This window comes from Microtus ochrogaster, linkage group LG8, assembly GCF_000317375.1.
Source record: "Microtus ochrogaster isolate Prairie Vole_2 linkage group LG8, MicOch1.0, whole genome shotgun sequence".
NCBI lineage: Eukaryota > Metazoa > Chordata > Mammalia > Rodentia > Cricetidae > Microtus > Microtus ochrogaster.
The window spans coordinates 21386794-21405290 of NC_022033.1; the positions used below are offsets into that span (position 1 = coordinate 21386794).

The 18497-nt window shown below is 45.1% G+C and overlaps 1 protein-coding gene across 3 annotated transcripts in view; it reads left to right on the forward strand.

Moving 5' to 3' along the window:
- The window catches only part of LOC106144224 (endogenous retrovirus group K member 24 Gag polyprotein-like), a 41433-nt gene extending 34452 nt beyond the window's left edge, over positions 1–6981 (forward strand). For 2 of the 3 annotated variants that reach the window (XM_026787126.1, XM_013352096.2), the window contains one exon: positions 2093–6981. In XM_026787126.1, coding sequence (XP_026642927.1) covers positions 2193–4025 — 1833 coding nt within the window. In that variant the 5' untranslated portion in view covers positions 2093–2192 and the 3' untranslated portion in view covers positions 4026–6981. The remainder of the gene's footprint in view (positions 1–2092) is intronic. The other variant, XM_026787127.1, reaches the window with a different exon arrangement.
- Positions 6982–18497: the final 11516 nt, after the last annotated feature.

Genomic DNA, 18497 nt, shown 5'->3' on the forward strand with positions numbered 1-18497 from the left:
TGACAGTGTCCTTTGCTTTACAGAAGCTTCTCAGTCTCAGGAGGTCCCATTTATTCAATGTTGCCCTTAATGTCTGTGCTGCTGGGGTTATACATAGGAAGCGATCTTCCTGTGCCCATCTGTTGTAGGGTACTTCCCACTTTCTCTTCTATCATATTTGTATGTTTTTATGATATGAGTTGTATTGATATTAGAAGGACCAAAAGAGTATTGTTCCTTGGAGCCAGAGTTACATACAGGGAGATTGGAACCTCCTAATGTGGATATTGGCAGTGTAACTAGGGTTCTCTGCAAGAACCTCCGTGTCATCTCTCCAGCTCTGAATTCCTCTCGTGAAGACCAATTTTGATCTGAGTTTTGTTTTCCCCCAAAGGGGTGCCTGTGCCTGTGTGTGCCTGCATGCATGTATGTGGGTGGGTTTCCAAGGAGGGCACAAGAAGGCATTGGCATCCCTGTAATTGGAGTTAAGGGTGACTGGTGCTGGGAATTGATCCTGGGTCCTGTGGAAGAGTAGGTAGTGTTCTTAATCACTGAGCCACCTGTCTAACCAAAGCGTGTTTCTTCCTCAAAGGTGAAGAACACTTAGATCTATGCTTAGAGCAGGAAACTTCTAGAAGGTTTTGGTCAGGGTGCTGTCATGACTAACACAAAGACAAGTGTCCTAAAACTGTTCTTTGGGGAGTTGGAGAGATGGCTCAGCGGTTAAGAGCATTGCCTGCTCTTCCAAAGGTCCTGAGTTCAATTCCCGGCAACCACATGGTGACTCACAACCATCTGGTTTTTTTTGTTTGTTTGTTTTTGTTTTTTTTTAAACTGTCCTTTGGGTAGATGTGAGTGAGGCTTTGCTGGGGAGAAACAGGAAGCTTGTCAGGGGGCTTTGTTCATAATATCACATGACTCAAACGCTCTAATGTTTCTGTATGTAGATTTGTTTGTTTGGTTTTTGTTTTTTGAGACAGGGTTTCTCTGTATCTTTGGATCCTGTCCTGGAACTGGCTCTTGTAGACCAGATTGGCCTTAAACTCAGAGATCTGCCTGCCTCTGGCCTCCCAGTGCTGGGATTAAAGGTGTGCGCCACCATCGCCCAGCCTGTATGTAGATTTTAAAGAAAGAGTAATCATGGTGATCCACATAAAGCCCAGGTGCTAAGTAGGGGTGGGAGCCCTGGTACAGATCCGGTGCAGCTGGTAGTCTGGTCTTCAAACTGGCTGGTGGTCATTCAAGAGGGAGAGGTCTAGGGCCCGCAGACATGGCAGATTTGAGAACTGAGAGCTGGACTCTGTTCTCGCTCTCTCCCTCTCAGAGGAAGTCATGATTACAGACATTCAGTTTCGTAGTCCTTGACTCTTTTGATACTGGGAGTAAGTGGCTAAGGTCACATAGCAGATGTAGACAAAAAGGGACGTGGAACCAAGGATAGATAACTTTGAAGCTGTGTTCTCATGACCTACTTCCACTGTCTCCTTTGATTTGGTTTTTGAAGCAGAGTTTTTCTCTGTAGATTTGGAACCTGTTCTGGAAGAACTAGCTCTTGTAGACCAGGCTGACCTTCAACTCACAGATCTACCTGCTTCTGCTTCCTGAGTGCTGGGATTAAAGGCGTGCGCCACCACCACCACCTGGCTTCTTCCACTGTCTCCTAAGATTTCCTGAATCTAGTGCCACTAGTTGGGGATTAAGTATTCAATACATAAGCCTGATTGGGAGACATTTCATGTTTAAACCATATTTTACCTTAAAAACTCATGGCAGTTTTATTATGCAAAATACATTTAGTTCATATTCAAGTGCCTCCAACATCTTTTTAATCTTGTGGGAGCCCACAGTAACTTCATCCCATCTTAACCTAAGGTAAGAGAGTTCAAGCTTATTCTTGCTCCTCAAGACCAGATAACAGGATGTTTGGCCAAAGGTGTGGTTTCTAGGTTTTTTGAGTATTAAGGAGATGAGTATGCCTGTTTGTTTCTTGAACCATGTTAAGGAAATCTTTTGCTTTGGATGTAAAAGGGCTGTGAGGAAATAATTTGGGGCTGCTGCATATTCACTGAGAGTCCTAATTCTGTCTTCTGTTTTTTTGTCTCTTAATCCTCAGTCCCCTATTCAGTTTGACAAGCTTGGTGGTACTGATAGGTGGCACCCACACGTGGAACCTCAGGAAGAACACTGCAAGTGATTGGAGCAAAATTGTAAACATGGAGCAGGGTAATAGTAGACAGCTGTTTATACATTTGATTAAAGATATTTTAAAAGCCAGAGGAGCTGAAGTGGAGCAGCAGCAAGTACAAGAATTCTTAGAGTTTGTCGAGCAGGTGTGCCCATGGTTTTCCAAGCACAGGACCTTGGATGCAGACACATGGAGGAGAATTGGAGCAAAAATCCAACAGCATTCTAACAAGCATGGGCCTGGAAAGGTCTCAGTTGGTGCTCCCAGTCTGTGGGCACTTATCCAGGACAGTTTGAATTTGCACCCTGAAGGGCAGAAGGTGTTTCCTCCTGAAACAGTTAAAAGTGAAACAAAACCCTCTGCCCTGCTGAAGGAGCCCCTGGATGCGGACACCTTTACAGAATTGTTGGATGATGATCAGTTTGATCCTGTTGAAGCTGAGTTTGAGGAAGAACGCACTGGGTACAGTAATGAGAAGTTTTCACCTCCCCAGATTCAGACTGTGAATGTCAAAGGGCAGAAACCAGATGATGAGATTGAGGAGGAGCTGAAGGGCTTGAGGGATTTAGTGGTTTCCCTTTCACAAAAACTGGAGAGTCTGCAAGTCTCTTCTCGGAAGGGCACTCCTCTTCCTACTGTCATGGCTGGATTAGATCCGCCTGGGGAGCCATCTGTGGTACAAAGACTTCCCAGGGTATGGCAAACACTCACTGTTAGTCATATGTCTCCCCTGGAAGCTAGTGTTAAAGAAGCAGCTAGCAGAGGGGAGGATGTGCAAGGGTTTCAGATGTTCCAAGTGATTGAGCAGCGAGATGCACAGGGCAATATTATTTTGGTGCGTATGCCGGTTCTGTTTAAACAACTCAAGGAATTAAAAATGGCATGCTCTCTCTATGGGCCCACTGCACCCTTTACAATAGGTCTGCTTGAAGACATAACTATAATGATCTTGACCCCTGGGGATTGGAAACTGATTGCCAGAGCTTGCCTGTCAAGAGAGTATTACCTATGGTGGAAAGCTGAATTTATGGAACAATGTAAAGCCACAGCTGCAAGAAATCGGGCCCAGCAAAGTTCCATTACTTTTGATATGCTTGCCGGAGAAGGCATTTATCAGACAACAGATCAGCAGTTAAATTTTGATCTCCCAGCGTATGCCCAGGTAGAGATGGCTGCCAAGATGGCCTGGAATAGGCTTCCATCTACTGGGATGCGCACCATGGACTTGTCAAAAATAAGACAAGGACCTGATGAATTATTTCAGGACTTTGTCTCTAGGTTGAGGGAGGCAACAAGCAGGTTAATTGGGGTTACAGAAGATAGATTTGTCAAAGTGCTAGCCTATGAAAATGCTAATGCTGTCTGTCAGGCTGCTTTGAGACCTTATAGAAACAAGGGCAACATCTCTGATTATATTCGACTTTGCTCAGATATTGGGCCTTCATATACTCAGGGGTTAGCTATGGCTGCTGCATTACAGGGAAAAACAGTTAAGGATATTCTCTTCCAACAAAGAAATCAAGGCCTGAGAAAAGGGAGAGCTGTGGGCTCTTCTGGAAGTTGCTTTGGGTGTGGCCGGATGGGGCACAAGGTCAAGCAGTGTCCTGATAAGAGAAAAAGTGTTGGGACAAAGAAGGAACCCGGATTGTGCCCAAAATGCGAGAGAGGAAAACATTGGGCTAATGAATGTAGATCAAAGAAGGATGCCCATGGGAATCCACTGCCGGGAAGGGGGCAGAGGGGCTTGCCCCAGGGCCCGAGACAATGTTGTGGGGTGCTTCAGAAGTCTGTTCCTCTGCAAGGAAATGGTACCTCGGCAGTGCAGAATTGGATCTCAGTTCTTCGCTCTGCACAGTTTTAACTCCCAAATGGGCATGCAAACCCTCCCTTTTGGTGTTTATGGGCCTTTACCAAAAGGCACTGTAGGGTTATTGATGGAGAGGAGTACCACCACACAGGGGGTTTGTTGCTCCCAGTGTTATTGATGCTGATTATGAAGGAGAAATCAAGGTTATGAGCCACTTGCCTAATCAAATTTCTGTGGTAAATATGGGCTTGAAATCTGCACAATTAATTTTACTTCCCCAAGTGTAAACAATAAATCAAGTTTCAAGAGGTAAAAGAGAAGAGGCTAGATTTGGTTCATCTGATGCCTGTTGGTCCACAGTGCCCAGAACTCACTTTTTTTATAAATGGAAAGAGCTTTTCTGACCTCCTAGATGCTGGTGCAGATGTGTGTTATTACTGCCAGTCAATAGCTTTCAGTGTGGCCAAAGATGGATTCTATTACACAACTGCAAGGGATTGGCCAGACTCAGAGTCCTGAGCAAAGTAGCATTGGGCTTTTCCTAGAAAGATGAAGAAGGTCATGAAGGAGCTTTTCGACCATACATTTTCCCCCACTTGTTTGTAAATTTGTGGGGTCAAGATGTTATGAGCCAAATGGGAATGTATTTGTATAGCCCCAATGCAGGTGTCCTACCTGATCAGGGTTAGGAAGAAACAATGCCCTGCTTTGTGGGTCATATTTGGGTTCATTCTAATCTTCCTGGCCCTCTAGTGGACAGTAATGCGTTGGCTGATATATTAATACAGATGGTCCGCCTTGTCCCAGGTAGAATTGACTCAACAGTCTCCTGCCCTTCCTCATCATAATAGAAATTTAAGAAAACAATTTGATCTTACCAGGGAAGTTGCTCATCAGATTGTCAAGGAATGTGATATATGCCCACAGTATTTGCCTGTGCCTTCTTAGGGGTAAATCCTTGAGGCCTTCTTCCTAATCATTTATGTCAAATGAATGTTAGTCATGTTCAGAATTTGGGAAACTAAACTGTGCAAATGACAGTCTATTTAAGTTTGTTGATGGCCACTGCACAAACTGGTGATAGCTCATTGCTTAAAATGTTTTTCCTATATGAGGATTCCTAAAATAAAAACGGATAATAGATCGGGATATATTAGTAAAGCATTTCAGCAGTTTTCTTCCCAATGGTAAATTGAGCATAAAATAGGCATTCCTTACAATCCTCAAGGATGAGGTACTATTGAGCGGTCGCATGGCAATCTAAGATACAACTTAATAAAAAAAAATGAGTTATATCCTTAGCATATAATGTATAAATCATGCCCTTTTTATTTACAATCTTTTGAATGTGGATGCTCGTGAGCAGTATGCCATGGATAGATTTTGGCATGATGGTACTCAAGTGACTTTTGCTGAGGTGAAATGGGAAAAATCTTGAACTGTATTTTGGAAGAACCCTGACCCTGCTTTGATATGGGGTCGAGGGCATGTTTGTGTTTTTTTTTCACAGGAAGAAAAAGAAACTTGATGGCTGCCTGAGCATTTGGTGTGGTGTGTGGAACAGAGGAGTACCTGCCCTCATGATATTGTGGCTGTTGATGCTCCTCCAGAGGAGTTGGAGTGAGATTTCTGAACCTGTTTCCTGATCCTCTGATATTACATCCTGCATTCTAGGAAGGGAAGGAGATTATAGTGACGGCTGATGATCCCTGGCTTTTTGATAGACCAGACCTCTGGATCTGGAGAAGGAATGCCTATCTTTTTCCACAATGAATCCGTGGTTCTGAGTGTTTGGCAGTTTATCCACACTTTGTCTTGGTACGCGGAGGTCACCTTTACCAGTATAGTTTCCATCGCTGTTGAAATAGAAGGCCTGGAGAACAGGTGCCTCAGACGTTTCCCCTCTGTGGGAAACAGACTCAGTGGAGCAATTAAACACTATTATGGAGGCAATGTGTGTCTTCAGTATACACACATTCAGTGTACTATCACTGGAATTGAGAAATAATGTGCTGGACTGGTTGGGAAACCAAACTGAAGAGCCCCCCCCCAAACTGACTAGGAGGAGTGGGATAAAGGTTTTGCTGCTGGCATTCAGTATATGGGAACTGGAAAAGCTCAAATATCGTTGGAAGTTGGTAGCATAAATTCATTGAGTAAGGAAAAGGTTCAGAATTCTGGAGTTGCTCATACCTCACCCACCACAAAAAACATTTTTTTCTCCCTTGAATGAATCAGAATTATGAGACTTGTAATTTAACCAATTGTGTGTCCATTATTAATACTCATACTAGAATTATGTTGTTAACCTGTTAATGTTTGTTATCTCTTCTGTTCACAATGAAAGTGTTACTGGATAGAAAGAGGTTAGAGCTCATTTGAGAGGAATTTGGCATGATGGTAATGAGTTCTTAGAGTTGGTTCAATTAAAAAGGCTAATTTGGAATTTGATGCAGCTAAAACTGCTAAAGACATCCTGGATCAATTTTAAAAAGCCATTTCACCTTGGTCATCCTTTACTCCCTTACTGGGAGGTATTGAAGCCTTAGGAGTATATGCTAAGACAGGATACGCATGGTAGAATGTGTGTACCGGTGATAGGCAAGTCTGGAAGGTTGAAAAGACAGTCATCTGTCTTGTGTCAGAAGCACAGATTTAAAAAATTAAAGGGAGAATTATGGGAGTCCACAGTGAGTGACTTCCATCTTGACTTAAGGTCAGAGAGTTCAAGCTTGTTCTTGCTCCTCACGGCCAGATTGTAGAACATTGCCATACCACAACTCCAGTGTCGTCTGTGTGACATGACATGTCATGCTGGATGGGAGCTACATGTCCTATGTGACTAGGCTTCCTGGAGGTCAGTGGCAGATGGCCCGGTATTAGCCACCGCTGAGGCATAGATGGGTTTCTTGAGTAGCTGGCTATGCGGGATATGGACTTTGCACAATCTCTTTTATAATAATGTTAGTCTATCTACAAGACAAAGATTATCTCTTCAAGGGGCTGGAGAGATGGCTCAGTGATTAAGAGCATTGCCTGCTCTTCCAAAGGTCCTGAGTTCAATTCTCAGCAACCACATGGTGGCTCATAGCCATCTGTAATGAGATCTGGCGCCCTCTTCAGGCATGCACGCAGACAGAATATTGTATACACAATAAATAAATATTTAAAAAAAGATTATCTCTTCAGGAACAGCTCTGGGATAGGGAAGCACAGTATGGGAATATATAAGACTACAGCAGAACCCTTGTCATACACAGGGTATATGATGAGCAAGGGAATAGATGGGTTAATGTTGATGGACAGCATTATACTTTGAACTTTATGGATAGGCTTGCTAGATCCCAACCTCCATGGTGTCTGCTGTATAAGGAGGTACAAAAAAGTATTTCAACTGTTGCAGAGAACTGTCAGGCATATTTGGTCGCTAGATGAGATAAAGAAAGGGTTAGAAAGATGAAGGGCCATGATAGCAATGAGACACTTTCTGTTCCTAAGATGAGACCACTTGTCTTGAGGTTTATGTTCCCAAGGACAAGATTTCCTCTTCTAAGGATGTTTTATGTCTAACACCTGTCCCTGATAATACGCTTTTCTTATAAATCGCTGATGTGACTAAAAGAAGCTTTCATACTGTGCCAACTAATGACACATGACCTTCTGGTTTGTTCTTTGTTTGAATACTATATAATCAAAACATGAATAGAGTAAAATCGAAGCAGATTTCAACTACTCTTGTGTGTTGTGTCTGTCATTTGCCGAACTTGTGCCTTCCTGTGTACCAAGATTCTGCTTCTCCCATGGTATGAGTGCTTCCCCTGAGCTGGTCCGTGGCAGGATGTCTGGCCGAAGGTATGGTTGCTAGATGTTTACCTCCTCGAGGCCAAAGGTATGGTTTCTAGATATCTTGTGAATTAGGGAGGTGATTCTGCTTTGTTCCTTCAACCATGGTAAGGAAGTCTTCTGCTCTGGGTATAAAAGGGCTATATGAAATAAACTCGGGGCTGCTACAGTATTGAGAGCCCTCCTGATTCTATCTTTTTTTAATCCTCATTCCCCTATTCACATGACGACTGTTCAACAGGTCAGCCTGCCCCAACATCTTTTGGTGTTTTTTGCCAGCCTGTACTTTTGTACAGTGTCACTTCTGAGATTTACAGGCTCCAATCCCATGTAAAGTTGTATTTCCAATATGCAATGGCAGGGTCAGCATTTCTGTTCCCAATATAAAGAAAAGACTAGTAAGGAAGGATCAGACCAAAGAAAGACTAAATCTAGCTCTAGCTAGTTATCTTTTTAAACCCTCACACAGTTGAGACCTCAAGACAAGAGCCCACCTGAAGAGTTGGCTGTACACAGAGGGGGATCAAAGATGAATGGGGGCAGGGAGTGAAGGAAGAACTTAAAAGTCTTCCAAACATGTCCCTGCTCACGGATGGAGCAGCCTCCAGGCTAAAACTGACTCTTCCCCTGTCAATCATGGACCCTTCTAGTTGATGCTTATGATAGACAGAAGCTGGTCCATTGACCTTTCTCCACTAGCAACCTGTACAATTGGGAGCTACAGAATCCCAAGTTTTCTCAGAAACCCAGTATCCTCTTTGACCTGTTAGTTTCTGTCCGCTCTACATCAGCCAACCTGGGATGCTGTTTACCAGCTGCTCTAGGTCTCTGTCACTACAGAAGAGAGGAAACAAATTCTGGTAGAGTCTCAAATTTTATCTGTATGCAGACAGAAGGCATAACACAAATCTAGACCTCATCAATGCAGGTTTCCGCTGATCTGACCTGACTGGGTCTTCAAAACAGGAAGGTAGGGATGGCAGAAGGTCTGCTGCTACAAGGTTGTGTGTGACATTGGCTTTGACTGGAGGGAAGGAACCTTGGGTGTCATCTAGGTCCTTCCAGTGTACTGAGCAGACAGTAGTATGGGTGTTCTCTCCTGTTCTGCTGATGGAGGAACTGGGTCTAAACTTCCAGTGAGGATGGAGGAGGACCCATGGCTTCTCTGACTCAGCCCTTCAGTTCTGTTTTCTCTTCCTACCTAAGTTCTGCCCTATCAAAAGGCCAATGCAGTTTCTTTATTCATTAACCAACGAAAACAACACATAAACACAAGGACCTCCTAAACCAGATGATGGTGATGTGTACCCCAGCGTCCCCAAGTCCCTTCACTGCCAGCCCATTGAGAGGTATGGTCATCATGGGAGGGTGTGGAAAAATGTGCAGTGTCCAAAACACCCTAGGGGTTTCTCCTTTTAGCTGAGGGGTGCCCCGTCTGGAGTTGCTGTGAAGTGACAGGTTGTGTCCCACAGTCCCTGGCCCAGGGGGCGCCTTTGTTACATTTGGGGCAGCACTCCTTGTGTGGATTGCATGTGTGAGTGTTGGGCTTTGTGGGGTTATCTTTGGACCCTAACATTTTCCACACTGCTTCGCTATCAGTAACTCCTTGTCCCCGGCCTTACACAGGCTTTTCCGACTGGTGGGTGGTTTCTGGGGGCTCTGCTCTCTTTGCTCTGTATTCTCTCCGTGGACCTGGATGACAGGGCCACAGCCTGCATGCTGGGGTGACTTGGAATGTCCTCTCCTTTAAACTCAGCTTCCTACAAAGTCTCAGGGCATGGACAGAATGTAATGTGTCTGCAACACTCTGGCTTTTCTGGCTCGTAGTTCCGACTGTTCCAAATGCTCACCACGGATCGGGTCTGAGGCTTGGTGGGTCATGTTATCAGGTCATCCCAGTGGTGTCTTCCTCATGTCTTTAGTGTCAAGTTTTTGTTAGTCAGACTTTGTGTTACTTTGCCAAAGCACTTGGCATGAACAATTTAAGAAGGGAATCATTGTTTCAGCCCATAGGCCTTGGCTCCGAATTTGGGCCCTTGGTAAGACAGAACGTGGTATAGGGGGTGCGGGAAAACAGGTACCACCTCTTGTCGTCACACTCTGAGAGAGTGTGGGGGGACCATGAGAGTTTCTGAGAGGGTTCTTCTAGGACTGGAGTCGAAAGAGGAAGCTGGTGCACCAACCCAGCTCAGAATTCTGTGGCCAAGGCTACCAGTTTATGCAGTGTCCTTGGCTGACACCTAATGGCCACGTCTGGTAATATCCTTGTGTTTTGGGGGCAGGGTCTCATGTAACCCTGATTGGCTTTGAACTCTTGCCCCTCCTTCCTCAGCCTTCAGTGCTAGGGTTAAAGGTGTGCCGCTCTGCGTCCTACCCGCACGGGTCCTTTGCACCTCCCTTTGCTGGCCAATTCAGCTCGTTTGCTACCTAGGATAACTGCTCTTCACAGAGGCCTTTTGTTTTGGACCGGGTTTTGTTGGTGAGTTTCACTTTTTTAAAGGACTTTCTTTAACTTAGGTATATGTTCAGAGAGCAGAGGCATCAGCTGCTCCTGGGGCTGGAGTTACAGGTAATTTTGAGCGGCCCAGCGTGTGAATGATGGGAATCGAACTCTGGTTCTCTTCAAGAGCAGTGTGTTCTCTTAACCACTGAGCCATCTCTCCAGTATCCTTGTACATTTATTTTAATGTGTGTGTGTGGTTTGCCGGCGTGTAGGCTTATGCCCCACATGTGTGCCTTTTGCCCTCCGAGGCTAGAAAAGGGCCTCGGGTTTCCCTGGAATTGTATTTACGGTTAGGAGCCGTCACGCGAGTGCTAGAAATGGAATTCGGCTCCCCTAGAGGAAGAGCCAGTGCTCCTAACCACTGAGGCAGCTCTCCACCCCATGGTACGTTTACTTTTTTGCCAGTCCTAGATGGATATTCCTTCGTGCTTGCTTTATTTTTTTGAGATGGAGTCAGGGGAGAATCTCGCTTTGTAGCCCCAGCTGGCCTGGAACTCACAGAGATCTGTCTGCCTCGGCCTGCTGAGTGCTGGGGTTGAACGTGAACCACCACAGCTGTGGAGAACAAATACTTCATTTAGTATTGCTGACAGCTGTGTGAGGTGCCCGTTGAGAGAGATCTTTGGTTTATAGATGAAACCTGAGCCTCACAAAGATTATCTAAGCGCCTGGGACAGTGGGATGGCTCCATGGTGGAGCACTTACCCTACATGCACCAGGCCAGCGCGCTGATCCCCCCCCCCGCCCCCCAGTTCTGTCCTGTTCACTGTGCTCCTCTGGCTTCAAGGTTTTGCTCCTCCTTGTGTGTGAATTCAGGAGGCGTCTCCGTGCTTGTGTGAGCCGGTAAGGTGGGCGTTAGTTAAGGAAGTGGCTTAGGTCCCTGTTTTCTTTTTCTTTGTTGTTTTGGAGCAGGGGGCCGGGCAAGTGAGTTCTTTCTACTGCCTAGCTTTGTCCCTGCATGGCTCCTGCTCTTTCTGAACTCCATCCATGCCTGTAATTTCTTTGTTACTGCATCGCAAGGCTGTCCCAGGGGTTTCAGGAGATCCATATTGGCTTCAGGTTTTCTCTTTTTCTTCAAGGCTTGACCATTTATTTCCTCATGTTAAAGACTCTCCTGTAGGGGGAGAAAGCTGAAGGATCTAAGAAGCAGAGCAGCCAAACCACTAGTTCCTACCTCTACGAAATCCTCAGACGAATGGGTGACCTGTCTCTACAAGTCTTCACACTGAATGCCTCTCTATCCTGGGCTCCGGTCTGCTCCCACCTTACAGTCCTCTCTCAGCTCGGCCATCACTTCCCGTCATCTTCACCTCCCTAGTGCTGGGGTTAAAGGTGTGAGCCACCACTGCTTGGCTTCTATGGCTGCTAACCAGTGTGGTTAGCTCTGCATTCTGATCTCCAGGCTCCCTTTATTTATTAAAGTACAAACAAAAATACCACCTTATTGTTTGTTGTTTTTTTAATTGGGTAATCTTTTCTCTATATTTCCTGGGTTGTTTTTTTTTTAATTCAGGAGACTTCCACTTCATCAGGAACAGGAGATTCATCTTGCTGTGTCGGCCTGTGGAGCCCTAGGTGATGATTGTCAGGATGATTTTGGAAATGATCTCTTGTAGCTCAGGTTAACCTCCAACTCCCTAGATAACTGAGGATGACCTTGAACTGCCTCTACTTCTCAAGTGCTAGGGGAGGTGGAGAGGTGAGTGAGAGAGGACCTGGGGAACAGGACGCTGCACACGCAAGCACCTGGGACAGCGCACGTGACGGCACAGGTGTCTGACAGTGCACACGTGTGTGGACTCCTTAGGAGTCTTGCTTAAATGTCTCAGTAAAAGTGCATGTGCCATGTTGGTGGCTTCTGAAGCTGGATTGTTTAAAAGGTTTCTAAAGAGCTTTCTTCTTGTATGGAGTTAAGGAGCTCAGATGTGTTTTGACTATAGACAGCCTTATCTTGCTTGGGAGATTCTCAAGTAACCGTTTATATCTGGGAAAGAAAGCATGGTTCTTTGCTGGTTTTTACTTTTAATTTGATTTGATTGAGACAGGGTGTCATGACAACCCCTAGCTGTTCTGGAGCTTGTGAGCAATCTCCCTGCCTCTGTGTCCTTAGACATTGCATAGGTTCCAGCTCCCCACTTCAGCCATGTTTCTTCCTGCATGTGATGGGTGTAAAAGTGCTAAATTGTACTTAAATGCCTGGCTGCAATGCAGGCTTTCCTCCCGCTGCCATTGAGAGATGATTCCTTTCCTGTTCATCTTTGCCAGGGTTTGATATTGTCTCTTGCTTTATATTTGACAGTGTGACAGCATGAAGTGGTTTGTTTTTAATCTGCCCCCCCCCCCATGAATACCAGTGGTTCTAAACATATGTTAGCATATGGAGTTTGGGATGCTGCCACAAAAAAACAAAGCTTCAACTTAGAAGCCCTTTCCCTTTCCTTCCTCCCAGTTCAAAACGCCTGCCTTCCTCTCTTCTCTGCTCACTTTCATTTTTGAGACCAGGGTCTCACATAGCCCAGACTGGCTTCTGTTGTGTGACACAGCTTTCCTGGGGACACCCAACACACATCTACTCACCCCAGATGGGGAACCCACAACAGACAGAAGTACAGGTCTCACCAAAGTCCAGCCTGGTGAACCAGTGAGTTTATTGGGGTTACTTACAGGAGCAGCAACAACTTAGAGACAGCTGCATCAACAAAGCCTACGCCAGTAGGGGTGACAGATGACAAAAGCTGGGAACCTGGAGCACACTGCACTGCTCGCAGGAAGCTCAGCAGGTTGGATAGCGTCCTTTCCGGATGCCTCAGTTGGTCTAAACGTCCCTGGCAGCTCACAGCTGGTCTGTCTGTTCCAAGCAGCTGGTCTCAGACTCCGCTTTGCAGCTTGGTTACTCTCAGAACCTTAGAGGCTCGCAGTTTTTATCGCTTACTCTAGCAGGGAGGAATCTAGTGAATCCAGTTTCAGGGACTCACTGAAGCTGTTTTGAATGCTTCCCCTTCTTGCTTAAGGAGCTTCTTGCAGGGTGGAATGTTTGAATCTTGGAGGAACAACAGCTTCCAGCTCTCTCGGTAGCCAGGGAAGATGACCCAGTGGGTCAAGTGTTAGCCACAAGCCTGAGGCCAAGTTTGATCCCCAGAACCCATGTAAATCCCACTGAACAGGAGGAAAGACCAGTTCCCAGATTCTGTTAATCAACATAAGCAAGCTTTTTTTTTGTTTTGTTTTGTTTTGTTTTTTCGAGACAGGGTTTCTCTGTGGCTTTGGAGCCTGTCCTGGAACTAGCTCTGTAGACCAGGCTGGTCTCGAACTCACAGAGATCCGCCTGCCTCTGCCTCCCGAGTGCTGGGATTAAAGGCGTGCGCCACCATCGCCCGGCTAACATAAGCAAGCTTTATTTTCTGTCAGGGTGATAGCCCTAAAGCAGGGTTTGAGGAAATAGCATTAAACATAGGAAAAAGTAGGGCTTCTATAGCCCCCAAACTGCAAGGCTAGAGGATTGCCAAGGGTTTTTGGCTATGTAGGAACCTGGCAGAATATTTCAGAATTGCTTGGCAGAACATCTTATCAATGTGGAGGTTAGTGTATAGAGTAAGGAAACTTGTCAAATTCCAAAAAATGCGTCAAGACCTGGGCAAACCTAAGTTTTACAGAAAACGTGAACGAACTTATTCTTACCTTGTAACAAGATAGCTTTTAATTTTAAGATGGAGTCAGACTGGTCTGTCGTTTCCCACTTGGCTAAATTGTCCCTTTCAAATCCTTGTTAGGGAACAGTTTTTTCTGTCTGCTGTGTGGATTGGTGATGCCAGCATGGGGTGGGGGTATTATCTTAGTATTTCTTACTTGTCAAGAAACAAAATTTGTATCATGGCTAGGGTCTCTAATTACATTTGATTGATTAGTATAGAAAGAATACATCTTATTTTCTTTTTTTTTTTTTGATTTTCCAATAAAGGATTTCTCTGTTGCTTTGGAGCCTGTCCTGGAACTCACTGTGTAGACCAGGCTGACCTCGAACTCACAGAGATCCGCCTGCCTCTGCCTCCCGAGTACTGATGCATTTTTCCTAAAGCTGTCCTCTCCTCTCTGCATGGAACAGTCACGTTCCTTATCATATTGCAGAACTATCTCAGCTAACGAATCTATCTCTTGCTGGATTGTGGTCTACTTGGTTTTAAGAGGTATCTTTCTGACAGTGAGGGAGTCAGTGGGCATTTTGTATTCTTTGCTGGGGAGTTTACGTAGGCCCTAACCTCCAGCCTTTGTTGAGGATAAGGGAAGATAGATTCTCTTCTCTAACTGCTTCTCAGCTGACATTGGGACTGAAATGATAACCAAAGGCTGGGAGGTGACTTGGGCAGTGGGGCGCTCAGCAGAAGCATCTGGCTTGCTGACCCAGCTAAAGAAACAGGGAGCTGTCAATAAGCTGGACTGTTCCCACCATCAGCTGGACTGTTCCCACCATCAGCTGGACTGTTCCCATCAGCTCGACTGTTCACACCATCAGCTCGACTGTTCACACCAGCTTTCAGCAAGTCCAGGTTTTGTAGCCGCTTGGATGTGTTGGGAGCCATGCAGATCAGCGTATGAACGCCTGCCTGCCCAACAAGTCTCTGTGAAGCAAATCTTACAGAGATGGTCTATTCTTGGCAAGGACAGCGGCCCTCAGGACAGTTCAGGACACAGCTGGATTTGCAGCTTGCAGACTCTTTTCTCTTTCCTTATGTTGGTGATTCTTTTGGCGGTTTTTAGTTTCACTCTGTCAGTCATACTTACGACAGCTGTAATTTTTTCCTGGAAATTCCATTCTTTCTTGAATATCTTCCCCTAAGGTTTAGCACAGGGCTACTGCTTCTCAGATTTCTTATCTGGAATTATTAACTGCAACTCCTAATCCTGGGAACTTTTCTGACTCAATAGAGGCAGTCACGCTATCATAATTATTCTAAGGGAAAGGTAGATAGCATCCTTGTGGCGAAAGGGACTCACAACAGTAGTAGCAGGAAATGTTGGCACAGACGCGGAGACAGCACCTGGAACATTAGCCCCGCCTCACAGTCTGGGAAGGAGATTAAGGCGATGCAAACATAGAAAAGGGCAAAGGCCTCGGGGACACACAGTGCCCGCTGTTGAGGTTAGGGGCCCTGGATACCAAGCATATGGAATCAATGGTGGGACCTGCTATGGCAAGGGAAAAACTGCAATGCAAACTGTGGGATGGGCGGATCTACGGTTACCATACACAGGAGCTTACAGTGGTGGAAGAAGAGCCAGATGGTGGGATGGGGAAAGTTCCTTATCGGAGTCCTCCCTTTACAGAAAGAATGAGATGAGTAGGATCCTCTTGTAGACCAGTGAACTATATCAAAGCGTAACTTACACAAAAGAATTGTTTGGGTTTGAGTATCGTTATCCTTAGAAAAATATACTCATGTCTGTAACCCTTTAACTTTGAAACTGCAATGTGTTGTGCCTGGTTCAAATTTAGTGAAGCTTTAAAAAAAATGCTGAACTATGTGTCTAGAATGAGGTTATGTAGGGGATGGTAGGTAAAATATGTTTGGGGAAGCATAAAGGGGGGAACAAGGGAGGCTTTTCTGAAGATTGTTGGAAGGTCTTGCTGCTTAAAGTGGCAATCCTTCATGTCGGGACAGCTCTCTGAGCAAAATGGAAGACTCCCTTCCCCCAGAAGGGCTTCCTGCTCTTTGCCTGACCTTATCTGGAGTCTGTCCCTGAGCCTGGCCTGGTTTACTTATCTTAGGCGTGACCTTTGACACTTTCCCTGCAGATGCTCTTCCCTTGTGGCCCTTATGATCACTAAGTGTTCCGCTCTAGGACTGAGCTGTCAAATGCAAATGAAACACACTATGAGCACCTATGGGTGATGCCCCAGCTGCCATCCCTGTCTATATATTCCTTACTCCCTGGAATAAAGTTGAGCTGTCTCACTGAAGCTGACTCTGGAGGTTCTTTCTGTCATACTCATAGCTGTCTAATCCCTGCTTGCTGCGTCTGTTCCCTTTTCTCTTGGGGACCTGTGGCCAACGATCCCTGAGGAGGACAAAGACCCACAGTGTCTATGATGTAATTCTTAGAAGTCAAAAATAGAAACCAATAATAAAACTGTTGATGTAAACGTGGTAGAACAAGCTCTGTTAAAGTATAAATAAAGGCGGCTCAAGCTATTTGGAGCAGCTTGTGTGCAGTCCATCAGGTGGTCCTATTTTTCCTTGCGCCGATGCCCCTTCCCCATCTCAGGACTTGAGCCCGAGCCTAGGCAGGACTCGGCAGTTTGTAGTGTGAAGTTGATGGTGTCTACCAGCCAAGAAGTCTATGGAGACAGATATACCCTAGGGAAGCTAAAGTTAAGGAAATTAAGGGGAAATCTTATATTTGGAGCTTTCTCCTCAGGAATAGGTGATAGGCATAGGTGTTGACTGACCTGGCAAGAGTCCTTATCTGGGGTCCGTTTGATCTGTGCCAGCTGGGTTCAAGTTACGATTCCCTGAAGTTTATAGGAACCTTTAAGTTTATAAAAAAGATCAACGTTTTAGATACATTATTGTTTCCATTGTTATAATTAATATATTAATATTGAAATTCACATTGTAGAAAAAGCTGCCAACAGGTATCTGTAAAACGACTGGACTAGCTGCATGTCTTCAAGTCACAGTGGAAGCTTTAGGTTCAAAAGCACAAACATTCTTTGCTCTGTCCAGAGGGTGGGGCATACAGCTGGGACAGGGGTGTTTTTAGCCTGATAAGAAGTATCTTTGGGCCTGTCCTTAGAAGACAAGCAAAGGAGACTGAACTTGAGATTGATATGCTCATCAGAATTCTATTGATCAATGTAAAATTCTGGACTTTTTTTTTTCCAAGACAGGATTTCTCTGTATCTCTAGCTGTTCTGGAACTCACTCTGTAGACCAGGATGGCCTCGAACTCATAGAGCTCCTCCTGCCTCTGCCTCCCTGAGTATTGGAATTAAAGGTGTACACCACCACTACCCGGCTAAACTCTGGACTTTTGAAATCTCCATATAACAATAGCATAGAAGGAGAAAGAAATCTGATTTTTTTAGATCATTTTATACCTTTTTAACCTGTATTTATATATCTTAAATCATTTTTAGAACCTTACAGTTTATTCAAGCTTTTATAACCTCAGATGTTTATAACTTGCATTTATATAGAACTGTTTTTAGATCTTTACAACATACAAAACTTAAAATCTTTATCCAGTTATCTACCATTAGACACAGTGGTTGATTACTAAGAACAGTCTTTGCAAAGCGAGTTCGTTTAAATAGTAAAAGTTACACCTAAGACCTGTTTATCCTTCCGTGTGAAGCTGTTAGTATGACCATCCTGCCTGTGAGTTTGCCTTTCTTGTCAGGTGACCTAATAGCTCTAGAGTAGTAAGCCTGGATTTTAACTGAAACACCTTGCCTGGTGCTAAGTTGAAGAAGCTAGAGTTAGCTGTCAATACCATCAGAGATCTGAGAAGGACACATTAGAGCAGGAGGGAGGGTCCAAATGGCCTGTCTATCAGTTAAAATGCAGAGACTTACCATTACCTGGACAGTTACCCTAAGCTCCAGGGGTGATTTCTATTTTTTGTTTTTGTTTTTGTTTTTCGAGACAGGGTTTCTCTGTGGTTTTGGAGCCTGTCCTGGAACTAGCTCTTTTTTTTATTTATTTTTTGGTTTTTTAAGACAGGGTTTCTCTGTGGCTTTGGAGCCTGTCCTGGAACTAGCTCTGTAGACCAGGCTGGTCTCGAACTCACAGAGATCCGCCTGCCTCTGCCTCCCGAGTGCTGGGATTAAAGGCGTGCGCCACCACCGCCCGGCTCCAGGGGTGATTTCATTGGGGGCAGAGGTCAGTCTTCATGTATCAACACAGGTCAGCACCGAGCAGTGCCTTCAGCTCCCAGGTACAGGTCTGAGAGATTTTCCTGTGGATGAGGAACTTGGGAAATCGATCCACCTTGACTTAGGCAGAAAAGAGCAGTCAACCCAATAATTCCAGTTTTTGCAGGACCTGGCCAAAAGCAAGGCTTGGAGCAGTTTTCCCCAGTGGTTAGTGTCACCACAATCGCGGTCTGTGCCCCAGCTGTCTTCCTTGGAGACCTTAGGATTGCCTTCTTTCACCGGAAGCTTTCTTCTGTAAACATTTTAA